We start from the raw sequence: 19463 nt of genomic DNA, 5'->3' as shown, positions 1-19463 counted from the left end.
TGTCATAGCCACCCATATATTGTTTTGGTGAATAGGCATGTCTTCAAGTTTGCATCTTCAGAGGTGAAGTCCACTAGATATAGGTTGTTGTATCTAAGGCCCTCTTTGGCAGGGCTCCGGCGGCTCTAGCTCCCGCCCCTCCACACCTATCGGCCACCCATGGGCTAACACGGGGCTACTGTTCACCAGAGCCATTTTTCTCTCTCCTCCTTTCCTCTCTCATAGACAGAGGCAGAGCCGGAGAAGCTCGTTTTTTGGGCTTCGTGGCTCCGGCTCCGCTTGGCACCTATTGGCCCATGGGCAGCCGACAGGTGCCAGAGCCAGAGCCACCGGGGCCCTGCCAAAGAGGCCCTAAATCCTTTGAATATCACATGATCATCATCCTTCTTGGATACAACAACCTCGTTCTCGGTAAATAAGCATTGGAAGCCAAGATCACATAATTGTCTAATGGATAGCAAGTTGAAACTTAATGAAGCAACATATAACACATTAGAGATGGAATGATCATTTGATATAGCCACTTTGCCCAATCCTTTGACCTTGCCCTTTGAGTTATCTCCAAATATGATTCTTTCTTGTCCATCTACTTCTTCATCTAGTGAGGTGAACATACGAGGATCACCGGTCATATATTGTGTGCAACTACTATCAATAACCCAATGACTTCCATCGGTCTTATAGTTCACCTACACACAAGAGATCAAGCTTTAGGAACCCAAACTTGTTGAGGGCCCTTCACCTTCTCAACATGTGACTTTGCAACCCAAATTTTCTTAGGCCTATTCTTGTTGGGAGGACCTAAGAACATGACTTTCATCTTTCCACTAGAATCCTTTCTAAGCATGTAGTGAGCATTGAAGGCAAAAGGTCTAGCATGCTTGGGCAAGGGTTGTGGTGGTGAAGTTTGGCACGCATGAGCAAAGTGGCCTTCTTGTCCACACTCAAAATATATCTTTGGCTTTGGCTTGGACTTATGTTGTTGTTGAGCTTGAGCCTTCTTCTCTTGGTTTGCCAAGTAACCAATGCCACTTCTATCCATCTTCATGATGGTGTTCATTAGTAGCTCACTTTGAAGATGCTTGCCTCTAGTGAACTTGCTCAATCCAATCTTAAGATGCTCTTTCTCCAACTTGAGCTTCTTGTTTTCTTCCTTGAGAGCATCATTGTTTTTCTCTTCCTTGAGCTTCTTGTTCTCATCTTTGAGCTTCTCATTCTCAAGGATCAACCCATCATCATGAACAATAGTTTCTAGCACAATAGACTTGGTGGTTTTGAGTTCTTCAAGATCTTTCTTGAGCTTGTCATTGTCATTCTTGAGCTTGAAAAATTCATCATAATCATTGGCTTCAACCACTTGCTTGCCCTTGCTACTAGAACTTTGCTCAATGCTCTCAATAATCAAGTCATTACATGATGTAGCTATATAAATCTTAACAACATCATTAGTAGCATCATGTGGCTCATTTGATAAGAATTCTTGAGCAATAACAAGATTATCATGATTAACCTTAAGAGTAGTATATCCTTCTCTTAGCTAGTTGTGGCTAGTGATGAGCTCATTATGTGTCCTCTCAAGTTTATCATGTTTTTCTTTAAGCTCTTTCTTAGAAGATTTGAGCTCCTTGAGTTTGGATGATATAGCATCATTTGCTTCTTTAAGCTCAACACTAGCCTTTTCCGCTATATCACATTTGGCTAAAAGAGAATCATTTTTAGCTTCTAGCTTTTCATTTTTAGCTCTAGTTTTATAATGATCTTAGTGTATTGTTTTAGCAATCTAGCAAGATCATCATAAGAAGGTGATTTATATTCATCATCATCACTATCGCTATCATCATCACTAGCAGCTCATCATCACTACTATCATCATTGTTGGATACCTTGCAGTCACCCTTGGCCATAAGGCATAGGTGTGTAGAGGATGATGGTGGTGGTGGCGATGAAGATGATGAAGAGTTGATAACAATTGCGGCCACCTTCTCGTTGTCACTATCATCATCGGATGAGGCACTAGATGAATCAATGTCTGTGAGCCAATCATCGACAATATATGCCTTTCCACTCTTCTTCTTGTGGAAGTCCTTCTTCTTGCCATCTCTATTCTTGTATGGCTTGTTCTTCTTCTTCTCTTCTTCTTCTTCATTACTTGAGTCATCTTTCTTGCCCTTGTATTTGTTCTTGAACTTGTCTTTCTTGGGCTTAGTGCATTGGTGTGCTAGATGACCAAGTTCTCCACAATTGAAGCAATCCATCTCAGAGATTGGCTTCCTTCTAGAGCTAGTGAAGAACTTCTTCTTGCCATCAAACTTGATGCCACTCTTATTGAGCTTCTTTAGCATCTTGGTGGTCTTCTTCACCATGAGAGCAAGACTTTCATCATCAACTTCATCATCACTTGAGCTTTCATACTCAAGTCTTGCTTTACCCTTCTCTTGGCTAGCTTTGAATGCTAAGTCCTTATCTTTCTTCTTGGTAGAGGATGAGCCATCTTGTAGCATGATGTGCATGTACATCTCATGAGCATTGATCTTTCCCAAGATTTGTGTTGGTGTAGTGGTGGAAAGATCACCTTGATGAAGCACGGTCACAATATGCCCATATTTATCAATGGGGAAGACACTCAAAATCTTTCTTACAACATCGGATGGTTGCATTTGAGTGAGTCCAAGCCCATTGACTTCCTCTACAAGAACATTCAAACGTAAATACATCTCATTAGCACATTCTTTAGGAAGCATTTCAAAAGAGTTGAGCTTTTTTATGATAAGATGATAGCATTCCTCACGCTCACTCTTAGTTCCCTCATGGAGCGCATAAACGTCCTACCATAGTGCATGGGCATCTTTGTGGTTCCTCACCCGATTGAACACATCTTTGCAAAGGCCTCTAAAGATGGTGTTTTGAGCCTTTGCATTCCACTTCTCGTAGTTCACCTCATCGCCTTGTAGGTGAGTAGCATCCTGAGGTTTTGGGAAGCCATGTGAGGCAGCTCTAAGAATACCAACATCTAGAGCTTCTAGATACGCCTCCATGCAAATTTTCCAATAAGAAAAATCATCTCCCTCAAAGATAGGAGGAGGTCCATCCCCATGAGACATCTTGCTCTAGGCGGTTAAGCCTAAATACGTGAGCATGAGGCTCTAATACCAATTGAAAAGATCAAGATGCCCAAGAGGAGGGGTGAATTGGGCTAATTATAAATTTCTTTGTAATAAACAAATCCTATGGTTAGCCCAATTAACCCCTTGTGCCTAGAAAGTGTTTCTATTGATCTAACACACAAAAGTTTAGCACCCTAAGTTCCAATCCTACTCTAGCATGGCAATTCTATGAATGTAAAAGACAAGAATTGAATTACTCAAAGTAAATGCTTAAAGTAAAGAGAGGAGAAGGAACACAGCGGTGTTTTGCCAAGGTATCGGAGAGTCGCCACTCTCAACTAGTCCTCGTTGGAGCACCCGCGCAAGGGTGTAGCTCCCCCTTGATCCATGCAAGGATCAAGTGCTCTCTACGGGTTGATTCTTCGACACTTCATCGCAGTGAATCACCCACAACCGCTCACAACTTGAGTTAGGTCACCCACAAGCTCCGCCAGATGATCACCAAACTCCCAATCACCACCAAGCCATCTAGGTGATGGCGATCACCAAGAGTAACAAGCATGAACTCTCACTTGACCATGACAAGCCTAATGAGAAGGGTGGATGCACACTTTTCTACTCTTGCTTCACTAATGAGGGCTCTCTTTGGGATTCTCAAATCTCAATCACCTCACTAGGACCTTGCTCTTCTTGGCACTCTCAAACGTATTTCTCAGCTGTTGGAATAAGCAAAAGTACCCCCACACATAAGTGGAGGTGGTATTTATAACATGGGCTGAAAAACGAACCATTATGTGCCTCTGCGGGGTGACCGGATGCTCTGGTCATGTTGACCGGACGCTCCGGTCAGTACACCCCGAACTCTAGTGGTTAAGTGTTGACCAGACAGTGGCAAGCGTCCGGTCAGCACTGATCGGACACGTCCGGTCACATTTTCCCCTCACTGGAACATTACTAATGTTGATTGGACGCTGGACCCCTAGCATCTAGTCACTTGCTGAGCAGCATCTGGTCAGCAGCTGGAACTTGATCAGCATCCTATCAGCATTGACCGGACGCATCTAATCAGGATTCTCCCTCTCTAGGACCTTACTGGAGTCGACCGGACACTGGCCCTCAGCGTCCGATCACTTGACCTCTCAGTGTCCGGTCACTTCCAGACGCTTTCACCTTGGTCAAATGAACTGACCAGATCCTGAGCCTGCATCCGATCAGTATTTGACCCTCCATTCACTTCCAACTCTCGATCATATGTGAATGAAGTTTGCTCCATTGGATCAAAAGGCTCTTAAGGAGCTACCTAGTGCTAGATTTAGCAAGTGTTCACCACACCTAACTCACTAGACTCACCTAGGTCAAGCTACCCATCCATACCCCCCTTAATAGTACGGCCAAAGGAAAAACAAAGTCCTAAACTACTCTAAGTGTCTCTTCAACACCAAATGACACTTAGAACTAGTCCATCCTTAACCTTATCGTCCATCCTTTGAAAACTGAAATGATTTCCATCGTAGGGGCATGACAACCTTGATTGCCCAATCGATCTCTATTATCGTGACCTAACTTCATTGTTTCTACAAAACACACGTTAGTCACAGTAATCATGTATTGTCATTAATCACTGAAACCCAACTAGGGGCCTAGATGCTTTCAATGTCCATGATGGGAGAGTTGAAGTTCTTCCTTGGATTTCAAATCAAGCAACTCAAGGATGGCACGTTCATAAGTCAAACCAAGTACAACAATGACATGTTGACCAAGTTTAACATGGACAAGGCCAAGCCCATCAAGACACCCATGCCAACCAATGGACATCTTGATCTTGATCAAGGAGGAAAGTATGTCGATCAAAAGGTATATTGCTCCATGATTGGATCCCTTCTTTACCTTTGTGCATCTAGGTCCGATATTATGCTTAGTGTGTGCATGTGTGCAAGATTTCAAGCTAATTCGAAAGAATATCATTTGATGGCCGTTAAGAGAATTTTTTGGTATTTAGTGCACACTCCTAATCTTGGCTTGTGGTATCCTAAAGGCTCCACTTTTGAGTTACTTGGCTATTCTGATTCGGATTATGCCGGTTGCAAAGTAACCCAAAAGAGTACTACCGAGACTTGCCAATTTATTGGTCGATCCTTGGTGTCTTGGAGCTCTAAGAAGCAAAATTCTATTGCTTTGTCCACTGCTGAAGCCACTACTGAAGCCGAGTATGTGGCGGCCGGTGCTTGCTATGCCCAACTACTTTGGATGAAGCAAACCTTGAAGGACTTTGGAAGTGAGTTAACTAAGATTCCACTTTTGTGTGACAACGAGAGTGCCATTAAGTTGGCAAACAACCCTGTAAACCACTCTCGAACAAAGCACATAGACATCCAACATCATTTTTTGAGAGACCATGAAGCCAAAGGAGATATCGCCATTCACCATGTGAGCACCAAAAAACAACTAGCTGATATCTTCACAAAGCCCATATATGAGTCAAGATTTTGTGCTTTGAGGAGTGAACTAAATATCATTGATTCTCGTAATGTGGTTTGATGTCTTGCACACACCTTGTTTGATCTAGCTAGGAGAAAAGAATTGAGAAAATATTGTGTGTCACTTTCAAAATCTACTTTTATAATTTGCAGGAGTGACTATTGCTTTGTGTTGGTTGAATGAAATCTAGTCACTTCTGAAACTGTTAATGTCCATCATATTTTTGCCCCACATGGTGTAATGAGTTCAAGTTGAGGTGTTTTTCAGTTCCCAGCGTCGGAAGTCCCGATGTAGGTTGGAACTCCCGACTGTCGGAAGTTTTGACCCTAGCACCGGGAGTGCCAACGCAGATATGGGTTTTTGACAGCGCCGCGTTGTTTGACCGTGTCATTTATACCTAGCCCGGTCCATTTACTATGGTTATTTTCTTCCTCCCCGAACTCCTATCGCCCTCACCTCTCCTCGCGTCGCCCGCACCCTTCCTCGTGCCACCCTCGCTCCACCTTGCGCCGCCACATCATGCCCTGCCTGCCTACCTGCGACTCCCGCCTACTATCGCCAGGAGTTCCGGCCTGATCCCTTTCGGTTGCGCTGCCGGGAGTCCTGTCGGCTCTTCCGACCACCGCCCGTGCTTCGATCTTCTTCCTTGGCTTAGTGGTGTGGTGGGGATTCCATTCGTGGTGGTGCTAGGGCTCGTCGATTCGTTCATGGTCTGCAGATTTCATCTTTCTCCATCCTCTTTCCTCGATTCAAGGTACTACCATGGCACCCTAACCCTATTGTCAATGTACCTTGCACTTTGCCTCTATTCTTTCTCCCTCTCTACTCCTCTATCCTCCTTGTATGAATGTGTGTCGCGATTTGAAGCCCCTTGAATGGGATGGTCACCATGTGCGCCAAAAGTCCCGGTGGCCATTGGAGGTTCCGCCCGTCGAAACTCCCGACGCCAGGCCAGAACTCCGGCTATCGAAAGTCTCGACTATGGCCAGGACTCCTGACCTGATGGTGAACACTCCATTCATGTTTCTTCACTTCTCGATGTTCGTTTGCTTCTCATTGTCTTGTTTCTTAGTTCCACTTCATGTTCTTCACAGTCATGGGCGGTGGCAGTCCCTCGCATCATAAGGAGAAGCGATCCAAGAAGAATCATGATCGTGTCGCTGTCCCCAAGTCGTCTAGCCACACCAAAGCAGCATATCCCCATGCTGGTGTTGGTGGTCCCCGTGCAGCTACTAGTGGTTCTGTGCTACCCGTCGTCGTGATGATCAAGGATCATCTGCTGCCGCTCCTCCTCCTGCTCTGACCTTTGTTGGGGATGTTCTGATTGTTGATGCTAAAGAAGAAGCTCTTGAGCGTGTCGGCCACACCATTGCTGCTCCACCGATTCACACCTCGACTCGTGGCCCGACCTTCATCACTGAGCTTGTTCCCTTCTTGGGCGTTTCACCGGTCATGCAGGAGCCCACCATGGCTCCTAATCCTGCTGGTGGCTGGACTCCTCCTCTGCTAGTTGACTACCATCACCGGTTAGGGACATCAGGTCCATGAGGGGAAGAAACCTTTATGCCAAGGACGAGAAGGATCTACGGCTTGAGTATCGTTTCTGGCACCCATTCCATTATGACTTTTATGATTCCAGTCTCTATCTAAAGTTTTTGAAGAAGAGGGAGCCACCGGTCCTTCAGATGAAGTGCATTGATGCATACTCTCTTGGTAAGTTCAAGGAGTCTGAGCTAGAGTAGATGGTTCATGATATACGCTTAATGGGGTTGTCTTTCCTGCTAGAGTTTAGGAAGCATTGGAACAATGAGCTTATTTGTTAGTTTTATGCTTCCTATCATCATGAGCGAGACCCTACTAGTGCTATTGACATTGTTCATTGGACCACTGAAGGCAAGCATTATAAAGTAGATTTCATTACTTTCTCTCGCCTTCTTGGTTTGAGTCAGGCCGACCACACTGCACCTGAATTGACTAAGTATGAGGATGTTGCTTTGGAGGAGTACCAACACATGTATCTTGATGGCCATACAGTTGATGGACAGACAGTATATCTGAAGCCCTATTACTATGTCCTCAATAACATCCTGAGATAGATCTTGTATCCAAAGCGAGGTGACTCCACCTTCCTTTATGATGATTCTCAGAAGGTGCTTCAGTGATTTGGAGATGATTTTTAGAAATTTTCCATCAGCCGTTACATTTGGAACAAGATACATGATGCTACTATGGATCCAGTGAAGCATCTTTCGTATGCCCCTACATTATGCATGTCATAGAGCAAGTGTCCGACATCTGGTTCCCCATAGACACTCAACATAATCTCCTAAAGATCTCCAACAAGACATCCATCTCTGTTGCAAGAGAACTGAGGGAGAAAGGTGCTGTAGCCAAAGCAAAAGGGAAAGGTGTTTCGGGTTCTCACTCTCGCTATGGTGCTTCACCACCTACTGTTGCTGCTTGCTCATCTAGTGCTGAGCCCCTCTCTTCTTCCTCCTCTAGTAAGAAGCCAAACAAATTCAAGTTTCTCATGACATACATGTTTGGACAGTGTTGTGCTAGTGCTCAATGTGAGCACATATGCAAGAGAGGCTCTATTGGTTGGAACAACACGCAGGCATTGTATCTTCTTCTCCGCCGTCGTTTGTGCCTCCCTATGATCTGTTGGCTCTATATGATAAGGCTTGTGCGGCATATGAAGCTGATGCGACTTCTCGCCCTCATGGCAAGGGCAAGGCGACTGAAGAGGATGAGGAATACATAGAGGAGGATGATGATGAAGATGACGATGGAGGTGATGATGATGGTGACCAAGATGAGGATGATGACTACGAGGATGAGTAGTTGGTTTTTCATGTGGCCTACCCCTTTTGGCACTTGTTGACAAAGGAGGAGTGTTAGGCTTTGATATATTGTAATAAGTTAGTTGGTTATTTACTTTCGAGACTTTAAAACTTTTAGCTTGTATGCACTAAGTCATGTGGTGGCTAGCTTGTGACGGACATCTATTTATATCTGTTTGTGATGAATGATTGTAGGATAAGTAAAGTTTTTTATCTATCTTATTAGCTTATGCTTGTCTCTACTTGTGATGGTGGATGGTTTTTGGATGGCCATGTGTTGCTTCAATTTTTTCTTTGAAATCTTGGCCATCATACTCTTTTTTACTTGTGTGAAATAATGTGTCATATTGCATTTCTTTTCACGGATATCTATTTGTTCACACACACTTGTTGCACCCCACAGATTGCAAAATTTAGGGGGAGCTTTTGTATTCATGTATGCAAATCATGTATAGATGATTCTAATTGAAATTCAAATTCATGCATACATCAAGGGGGAGCTCTTCATAAATTTTGGGGTTCAAAAGCTTTAAATTCTTTCATTCTTATAAAAGCCTAAGTTGGTTGTCATCAATTACCAAAAAGGGGGAGATTGAAAGTGCATTTTTCCCTATGTGGGTTTTGGTGTATTAATGACATCCAAATTAGGGACTAATGTGATCTTAATGAGATATGTCACAGCTATTAGCCCCATAAAAGATTCAAAGAGTTGATAAAGATGAAATAGTATCCCTCAATTCTTGAAGTTGTAAAGGCGGACGAACTCAAAACGCTCTCCAAAGGTTTTATTTTGTTTTTGAGTTTAGGATCTATTGCACTATGAAGAGGGATGCAAACTTAGTTGGTTTGAGGAAGATAGACTGCTCAAACATAAAAATAAAATCAAAAGAGAGACACTCTAGCACTCCATGAGCATATAGAATATTTTTCTGTGACTGTTAGTGTCGGAAGTCCTGACGTAAGATGGAACTTCCGACCATCGGAAGTCATGATTCATTCCGGAAGTCCTAGCGTCCAGTCACTTAGCCTGCGCGGTGACTGTGGGCATCGAAAGTCCCGACGTGAGTCGGAACTCCCGACAGTCGGAAGTCCCGACCCTAGTCGGAAGTCCCGGCACCTATGGTCATGCTGGTCGGTTGTCTACGCCCATCGGAAGTCCCAACCCATGTCGGGAGTCCCGACACCTGAAGCGGTGTTGGCTGGTTGACTGACTGCGCACGTCGGAAGTCTCGATGTACGTCGGGAGTTCTGATCGTCGAAAGTCCCAACGTTTGTTGGGAGTTCCGACTTTGACTTGCACGGGCGGACTTCTGACCCTATGTGAATAGTGCTTTCTGTTAACGTCGGAAGTCTCGAGATCTATGTCGGAACTTTCGATGTAGATCTGAACGGTTAGATTTCTACTAAGAGTATAAATAGCCCTCTCTTCACTTCTAATCGTTACGGACTCATTCACAGCTGATCTAACTTCGTCCCAACAGCTCCCAAGCAAGAAAGGCACCCCTCTCCTCCCTCCTATGCTCTAATCTTCAATTCCCTTAGGGTTTTGAGTGAAAGGAGAGTGGATTAAGTTAGAGAATCACTTTGGTAAGCTTGAGCACTTGATTTCTTCGTCAAGCCGGTTGATTTTGCGTCTATTACTCTTAGGGCTTTGTCCCTAGCCGGCTAGGCATTACCCAAGAGCTTCCATCTTGTGGAAGAGCATTGGAAAGTTTGTATTACCCTTTGATTTCTTAGTGGAAAGCTCAAGTGACCTTTGTGGTCGCTTTGAGAGAGGCAAGGAGGTGGAATAGACTCCGACCTTTGTGGTCACCTCAACAACGAGGACGTAGGAGCTCCTTTGTAGGGTTGCCAAACCTTGGGATAAATCCTTGTGTCCCGTGTGCTTGTTGTTATGATTGCTAGAGATTACTTGTATTTGTTTGTCTCTCTCTCTCTCTTGAACTTTATTTTAGGGTTTAGACTCGATCTATGGTTTGGAGGCTTTACGGCGTCAAGGGAGTGATCCAACCTCTTCACCAAACCACTAGGAAAGTGGGGTTGTAAGATTATTTATCCGCAAAGTAAAATTTGACACTGCTTTTGTAGTTCACGTAGGCGTCGGGACTGCTGACGTTTGTGCCGAAACTTCTGACGACGTCGGGAGTTCCGACCAAAACGTCGGGACTTTCGACATTGACTAACAAATTTGAACTTAGCATTTACAGTTAATTTTTAGATACGCCTATTCACCCCCCTCTAGGCATTGTTAGATCCTTTCAATACTTCACTATTCCTTAACCCAATCTCTCGCGATAAATTGCTAAACATAGCAGTGTCTAACAGTCGGTAGACTTGAAAAATTCTAAGTGTTTGAGCTGAAATTGACTTACATTTGCGATTTCTAAGCTAGTGGAAATATTAGCTAGTAATATCATTTTTCGGCCGCAAGTATTTCATTGTCATCTACAAAGTTTGTACTTTAAACTTTATTTAAGTATCACATACATGTTTCATAGCATTTTTGCTTAATAAAAATTAGTTTTGAACCTTAAGTGATATAACATGACTATTGAATTAACTTTCGTTTCACATTCTAGTTGATCGTTTCGAGTTATAGAAATTGATCTACACACTTTATTACATGCATTAACACATAAACATGATGCTCATGATATATTTTAGTAAATGATTTATAGTGTAACACCTAGGGTGTTATACGAAGCATGGTAAGATTTTTCATCTTCTTTTGGTTATCTTGACTACCAACTCCTCCCTTTATGTTTCAACTTAGTGAGGCCTTCTATCATCATTGTAAGAAAGAAAGAAAGAAAGGCACAAAGTGAGATCTAGAACACAGAATCGAGAAGTCGCATAACATCGTCCACAACAGCGACACTAAAATGGACAAGAACCTGTGGTTAAAAGTCTTCTAAATTGGAACTACCAAAATTATCAATGAGATACTTCATCCCAAGTTACAAGGTGCTATGGTTTTTTAATTTATTGTTTTATTATGTATCTAAACATAGTGTATATCTAGAAAAATTAAAATATCTTATAACTTAAAATGAAGGGACTAACTATTTAACCTCGTTGGCTCCCGTGGTTTGTTCTATTGCTTTTGTGTTTCTCCTTGCTGGATCGTATGATGAAAGCCAATTGAAAACATTTTTCAGTCATCGCCGGCTAAATCAGGTATATTTTCTTAGAAAATTTTAGAAAATCAACTTTTCCAACAAAGAAGCTAAATGGGTGTTTGAATTCAGGGACTAAAGTTTAGTCTCTGTCACATCGGACATTCAGATGCTAACAAGGAGGACTAAACATGAGCTAATTATAAAATTAATTGCGCAGATGGAGACTAATTTACGAGATAAATTTATTAAGCCTAATTAATCCATCATTAGCACATGTTACTGTAGCAACACATTGTCAAAAGACTAAATAGGCTTAATAGATTCGTCTTACAAATTAGTCTCCATCTATGCAATTAGTTTTGTAATTAGTCTATGTTTAATACTCTAAATTAATATCAAACATCTAATGTGACATGGACTAAAATTTAGGAGCGGGTATCAAAGCACCCCCTAAGTTAAACTATATGAATGTTGATCAATGGCCCAACTTTTAATTTCTCAATCATTTGTAAGAAAATAAATTACTATAAACTTTTATTGCACCAATAAGCTAATACTCCATCCAATCTAAATTATAAGACGTTTTGTTTTTTCTAGATTAAGCTATGAATCTAGAAAGTCAAAACATCTTATAATTTAGAACTGAAGGGTATATCAAGTGTCCTCTCTCTCTTCCAAAATTCAACCATAGACTATTTAAGTTGTCTCATAAGCTATATTTTTCTAACTTTGATCAAGTTCATAAAAAATACACCAACACCAAATTAGTTTAATTAAATCCATCATGAAATGTCTTGAGACATTAATATATTTTTCTACATGATTCTTTTTTCCAGAAAGTTTAAGTATTAGGACAAAATAAAACACCACGTCCTACCAGAACCATACCGAGATTTGGATACGTGTGCTACATGAACATGGGTCTCTTTGGATATACATGAATAGTTAGTAACTAGGACTTTTAGTTCAAATTAGTTAGGGTTGACTGGCTAGTTGGCTATTGAAGACTTGGTTAAAAAATTATTAGCTAATTTTAATTACTTTTTAGCTAGCTATACCAGAACCAGACGTTAAAAAGGTATCCCGTTTCCCTGCTGGTGTGGACTGACTATAACGGCCAGGTCGGCCAGGAGCGGGGCGAGTGATTAGCAGCGAACGATGTGACGTGGCAGGCAGCCGGGACAGCCTTGGCCTCAGACGCAGAATTTCGTGTGCGGTGCCGCTCGCCTCTTATCCCTCCCAACTCCAGCGTCGCTAGCGGTCAAATCAAAATGGCGCTGCTGAGCCCGCGCGTGCCGCGGCTGCCGCCCTCCACCTTCACCTTCGCCGCCGCGGCCGGTGCCCGGTGCTTTGGCCGTGCCGCGAGGTGCCAGGCGACGACGGCGGGCGGCGTGGCGGCCGCGGGGCCCCCGTCGTCGGAGCTGGAGGCCATCCAGTGGGGCAGCGCCAAGCTGCAGGGCGTTCGCGACGAGATGGAGGATGAGATCTTGCTCCGCCCGGGCTCCCTCCTCGACGGCTTCTCCTTCGCCGCCGTCTTGGATGGACACGCCGGCTTCTCCGCCGTCCAGTTCCTCAGGCACCTTGCAAATTTATTGTTTTCTACTAAAATAAATAAATAAATAAATAAAATCCTACCCCTCAATGAAGCGCGGTTCCCGGCTGCTCGTTCGTGGCGTTTCAGGGACGAGCTGTACAAGGAGTGCGCAGCCGCGTTGGACGGCGGCGCGGTGCTGAGCACTAAGAATCTCGACGCTATCACGGCCTCCATCCAGCGTGCCTTCGCCGCTGTCGACGCCAAGCTCTCCACCTGGTCAGGGACACTGGTTTGCAGGATTCGATCTCCCAATTTTCTTGCCTTTCTCATCAGGCTTGTAAATTCCTTGCTGCATGTTCTTACATGTTATGTCGTTGCTTCCCTCCAGGCTCGAGCAAGCCGACAAGGACGACGACTCTGGTGCTACGGCAACTGCCATGTTTCTCAGGAACGATGTCCTTGTTGTCTCGCACATTGGGGACTCTTGCTTGGTACCAACAATTCTCTTTAATTACCTGCCTTGTGTTTGTGTAACTGTGTGTTGTGTCATCCTATTGTCAAGCCTAGCAAGTGACAACAGGACCCCGATTTTGTTGCCTATGTCAAGCTAACTTTTCTGGTGATGATGATAAGGTAGTTCTGAATCTTGATTAGCAGGTGATATCACGCGGTGGAAGACCTGAAGCTTTGACCAGCTCTCATCGACCATATGGGAACAACAAAACGTCCCTTGAAGAGGTCAAGAGGATCAGAGCAGCAGGTGGATGGGTGTGTTTTCTCTGCCAGAGTTCTTCTCATTCTCCTAGATTGCCCCTAGACTACTATATTCATAGCTTCATAAAGTTGGTGACTGGACATGTTAAGTTCAAAACCTTTACTGTACCCTTTACTCCTTGCTAATCGTATGCAATGAAGAACATGTTCCATACCCCTCATGTTTCAGCTCATTTATGTATATGGGAAGCTGACTCTTGTTTTTACAAAGTCGAAATATATTGTCTTTTTTCTTGTAGATTGTTGATGGGCGCATATGTGGAGACATATCTGTATCTCGTGCTTTTGGGGACATAAGATTTAAGACACGAAAGAATGAGTTTGTCTCTTGTACTCAACTCTTTGTCCACACATTATGTACTTCTTTTACTGTGTTATTATTTCTCAGTAGTAGCTTCTTTAGTCTTTAAGATTCCTTTATGGTTTTTGTACAGAATGCTGGTGAAAGGAGTTAAAGAAGGAAGGTGGACTGATAAGTTCATCTCACGGTAAAGCGCTTGAACTTTTATTCCGTAAATATTTGTACACATGCCCACCTAAAAATTCAAATGTTCACATGCATCTGTAGCATGTAATGACTCACAAAGTTCATATGTTGTGTTTCAAGATTAATAGGTTATTGCATTATTCATGGTTGGTTTAATAAAACTATGTTTTAGCGAGTGCATCAATGCAAGTGACAAATAAATAAATCATGAAAATTACATTTACAGCAATCTATATTTGTGGCATCACAAAAATTTGCTAGTTTGAGGAAACTGAGTTCTTTTTGCTGAAACACAAGTTACCTGAAGCTATCTGAAAAGTAATTTATTTGCAACTTCTGTTCATTTTCTCTAAACCATGGTAATCAAAGTCATTGCTTGGAAAGCAGCTATTGATGTGCCTGAACCATAACTAGGGGCTCTTGGTGGGTTTCAACTCTAGCCTACCCCAACTTGCTTAGGACTGACAGGCTTTATTGTTGTTGTTGTTGTTGTATGGTAATCAAAGTCATTCCTTCATGCTCACCACAAATTAGATTATCTTCAGATGATAAAAATCTTATGTTCTTCAGGGTAGAGGGCTGATATGGCTCTGAACCATGGAGTTTGTTCTCATTTTAATATCTGCTCTGTATCAAGTAAACTATTTATCCAACATATATTTATGTCTTCTTGAAGGGCGGGCCTGGTGCAAGTGGTAGTCTTACCGCATGTGACCGGAAGGTCCCGGGTTCGAGTCGCGGTCCCCTCGCATTGCACAGGCGAGGGTAAGGCTTGCCACTGACACCCTTCTCCAGACCCCGCATAGAGCGGGAGCTCTCTGCACTGGGTACGCCCTTTTTTATATTTATGTCTTCTTGGTGTCGGCAGTTTTTGAGGTTGTGGCCACATAATGTGAAAGTTGGAAAAAAAACTCCAATTACATAGCTTAAAACTTAGACACAATGAGGCTATGTTTGCACTTGCCAAAAGTTGAGCTTATTAAGGTCTATGATGCTTCTAATGTCACTGGAGTTCTTTTCTGCAGAATAAAATTTAAAGATGATCTAATAATCTCGTCACCTGATGTATCTCTGGTAGAGCTTGGACCAGATGTGGAATTTGTTCTATTAGCAACTGATGGTCTTTGGGATTACATAAAAAGGTCTATCCAAGTACTTTTCATATTTATGTACAGTTTTCCTTTCAAAACATTGTAATTCACTATTGAAAGTTAGATGTTCTGAAATGTAAACTGATTGGCTTTTGTAGCTCTGAAGCTGTAGCTTTTGTCAGAGATCAACTACGTCAACATGGTGATGTCCAGGTATTCAGTTTATCCTGCTGAGAAAAACAATAGTAATTATTTTCCTTTCTGCAACTGATTCTGTATTTTCACTTATTACTCATTTTGTTTGTGTAGTTGGCCTGTGAGGCACTTGGTCAGAAAGCTCTGGTATTGATGCCTGCCACATTCATCTTTTCTGTTCTTTTCTTTTTGTCTCATGAAGCTAGTTTAAGTATAGTTTTTAGTTCATTCAAGAATAAAAAAAATGCTGTTGTAATTTTTCCTTTTATTCTCAACAGGATCAACGGTCAAAAGACAATATTAGCATAGTCATAGCTGACTTGGGGTACTTATTCAAAACTTTTAATTGTTAGTTTGGTTGATGTGTGCGTGCTTCTAGTTCAACATCCACTGCAAGTTACTGACAATTCATACAAATATTGGCAGGAGGACAAATTGGAAGGCATTGCCCGATGAAAGACCAAACATGTTCTTCGAACTAAGTCAAGCAGTCGCGACTGTAGGGGTTGTCTCAATAGGAATTTGGTTTTCGTCGTTCCTTGGATTACAGTAGAACTAGGTCCGTTCAGATGTGTATATTACTTACTGACTTTACATTTTCTGCTGGCAGCTGCAAATATATGTATATTCTTATAGGGTGAATTAATAGGGTAATCTGTTGGGTAATAGTGAACGTGTGAAGTACTCCCTCTCTCTCCCCTGAATAAATTAATTCTTAGAGTTGTCTTGAGTCAAAAATTTTAAAGTTTGACTAAATTTATAGAAAAGAGTGTCAAGATTTATGACACCAAATTAGTATAATTATATACAGCATAAACTAAATTTTCATAATGTGTTCATTTTGTGTCACAAATATTTGTAATTTTTTTTATAAATTTGGTCAAACTTTAAACATTTGACTTAAGACAGAGGGAGTACTGATGGATATGGTGTAGTTCAGCTCTTGGTGAGTGATGACAACTGAGTGGCTTTTAATTTGAGTCCAATGGGACGGAATGAATGATCTGTCTGGATTTCCTTTTCCTTTGTCATATTAGGAAGAAACTATTTTAAAGAACGTCGGTATCTAAGCAGGAGACGCTTACTATCTGATTTTTCTGCAGTTTGATAAAGCTACGTTATTGTTTATTCACTGCACCTTGACCCTCGATCTTCCCGGATCACAAATGCAGCTGAAACAGATGGAGGCATTCCAGCATTCATCAATTTGCACCACCTCCCTCCGGCCTCCGCCGACTGTTCCATCTTCTAGCAACCAACAAGGCCAACAAACAGTCAATCAATGCTAGAAAGTCAGCCTCTCCATTCATTACCTTATTTATTCTTCGATTAAACAGTCTAAGGGCCTGTTTGGTTTCCTGAGCTCGTTCGCGGGTCTGACCGAGACCAGCCAGCCAGTTGGAACCCCTCTCAAGTTATTGTTTATTAAACTAGCCGAACAGTGTTTTTCTCTAACAATAAACCAGCCGGAACAGTATTTTTCAACCAAGTTTCAGACCAGCGAACGGGGCCAATGGCAGATTAGGCGGCGAGTTGTTTAGTACTCCGTGAGCATTGTACATTTTGTTGATCTACACCGACGAGAATCCTGGCAAAGTCAAATTTTTGCGTCCGCGATATGAAAATACTAGGTCCTTGAAGGGACCGTGACGCCTAAGAGGGGGGTGAATTAGGCAACTTAAAATTCTAACTCTAAACTATGGCCTCTTTTTCTAACCCTAGCAAAACCTATGCAATAGATAAGCTATCTAGATGTGCAACTATGGTTTTGCTAGTGTGTTGCTATCTCTACCGCAAACGTAGTAAAGTAATCAATGTAAATGCGGAAGCTAAAGAGCAAGGTAGAGATATGCAAACTCCCGTCGACGACTCCGGTATTTTTACCGAGGTATCGAGAAGCGGGCAAGCTTTCCCCCTAGTCCTCGTTGGAGCCCCTCGCAAGGAATCCCTCACAAGGGCCAAGCTCCCGGTCGGGTACCTCCGTGGATAGCCTCAGGCCTTCCCCACGCGCAAGTGGGTCTCCGACGTGCCTTCTCGGCAAGCCTCTCCCGGATGCTCCCCGCCGTCTTCACTATTAAGCTTCCGGCCGAAACGCCGCGGGCCTTGTTCCCTCCGGTACACGGTGGCGGCCACACCACAAACGCGGTTGGTGTGATCTCGCAAGACTTCAAGCCCCTCCGATGTACAACACTTGTGCTCGCAAGCACGGGTGGCAAGAGGTATGCAAACCTCACTAAACACTAGGCATAAACATAGAGCAAGCGCATAAGCGGTGGTCTAATCAACCTAAGCACTTCGCAAAGCACTTATGCTAATCACCTAATAAACACTAAGCACTATGCAATGTGGAGATCACTAAAATGGTGTATCAACACCCTTGGTATGTTTCCTCAGCTCACACTCCTCAAATGGCCGGTTGGGGGTTGTATTTATAAGCCCCACTGAGAAAGTAGCCATTGGGGTCGAACTCCCGCAATTCTGCTACTGACCGGACGCTGAATCGTCCTGACCGGACGCGTCCGGTCGTCCCGACCGTTGAGCCGACAATGTGCTGATCGGACGCTGGCCAGCGTCCGGTCGCCTGCCATCGGATCGCGTCCGGATCGTAGATTTGCCGCTCTGGAACCTTACTGTACTTGATCGGATGCTGCTGTCCTGCGTCTGGTCCAGCGTCCGGTCGCCTGTCTGCCGAGCCACTTGCCTAGCGTCCCGGTCGCTTGTCCAGCGTCCGGTCCAGCATCCAGTCACCACAGTGAGCTCATTTCTTCGCGATCTTGCATACGGCTTGGTTCCAATCTTCATGCTTGGACTTTGCTTGATCTCTTGGGTCTTCTCTTGTGCTTCCTAAGGTCTTGCTTGAGGTGTTGATCATCGGATCATCACGTGCACTTTCGTCCAAGTTACGTCTTGCACCCTATTGAACTACAAAACAAACACTTGCAAATTCATTAGTCCAATTTGGTTTGTTAGTCATCAAACACCAAAATCCAAAGTAAATGGGCCAAGGGTCCATTTTCCTTACAATCTCTCCCCTTTTTGGTGATTGATGCCAACACGACCAAAGCAAGCAAATAATAAGAATTTGGAAGTTAAAAAACTACCTACTTGCTAGGATGCAATGCAAAGGGCAAGTTTATTTGATACTTAAAGATACCAATTGAAATCATATATGATATTAAGGGATACCAATTGAAATCAATTGTAAAATACCAATTAAAACTAAATGAAAGGTTATCTTGCCCTTGCAAAAATCCCCATGTGGCATTATGGATTCCTACAAATTTTACCATTACTTAGACTAATCCATAATCCACTTTCCTTCCCTTTCTCGGACCATTACCACTTGTAGACATCAACTTGATGCTTGCCTTTGGTCCTTCAAATTCTCCCCCTTTGGCATCAAACACCGAAAAGGAAGACATTAGTAGCACAAGGGAGGGTCAAATTTCGTGATCCTTTGTGTATAGAGTGAAATGGATCACAAAATTTGACTCTCACATTATATAGACTAAGCTCCCCCTAAATGTATGCATACATATGGTAGAAAGCAAAGCATATGCATAATTAGCAATTTATTGCACAAGAGAGTTTAATCTATATAATGCATGGAGAAAGCATATAAATATGAAATGAAATCAACATGATGATGCCAATTGAAGAATGATGCTTAACTCCGGGGACTCCAATTTCCTTACAATGAGACTACTACACATGTGATAGGTTTGAAAAATTGATACCATTTGAAAAAGTGTTAGTCTCAAAGCATCCAAGTTGTAGAATTACTCCCCCTAAATATGTGCACACAAATGTAGAATACTTTGTAGAAATCATGCACATT

General features: G+C 42.8%; 1 protein-coding gene across 1 annotated transcript; it reads left to right on the top strand.

Moving 5' to 3' along the window:
* The first annotated feature begins 12709 nt into the window (after positions 1-12709).
* On the top strand, positions 12710-16429 carry LOC136450022 (probable protein phosphatase 2C 5). Its single transcript, XM_066450275.1, has 11 exons — positions 12710-13120; positions 13226-13354; positions 13467-13569; positions 13736-13846; positions 14092-14171; positions 14287-14340; positions 15365-15481; positions 15589-15643; positions 15740-15772; positions 15904-15950; positions 16052-16429. Exons 1-11 carry the CDS (start codon positions 12816-12818, stop codon positions 16176-16178), a joined length of 1161 nt encoding a protein of 386 aa, XP_066306372.1. The 5' UTR covers positions 12710-12815; the 3' UTR covers positions 16179-16429.
* The last annotated feature ends 3034 nt before the right edge of the window (positions 16430-19463 follow it).

This window comes from Miscanthus floridulus, chromosome 5, assembly GCF_019320115.1.
Source record: "Miscanthus floridulus cultivar M001 chromosome 5, ASM1932011v1, whole genome shotgun sequence".
In the NCBI taxonomy this organism is placed as follows: Eukaryota; Viridiplantae; Streptophyta; class Magnoliopsida; order Poales; family Poaceae; genus Miscanthus; species Miscanthus floridulus.
This window is presented reverse-complemented; position numbering and strand designations above follow the sequence as displayed.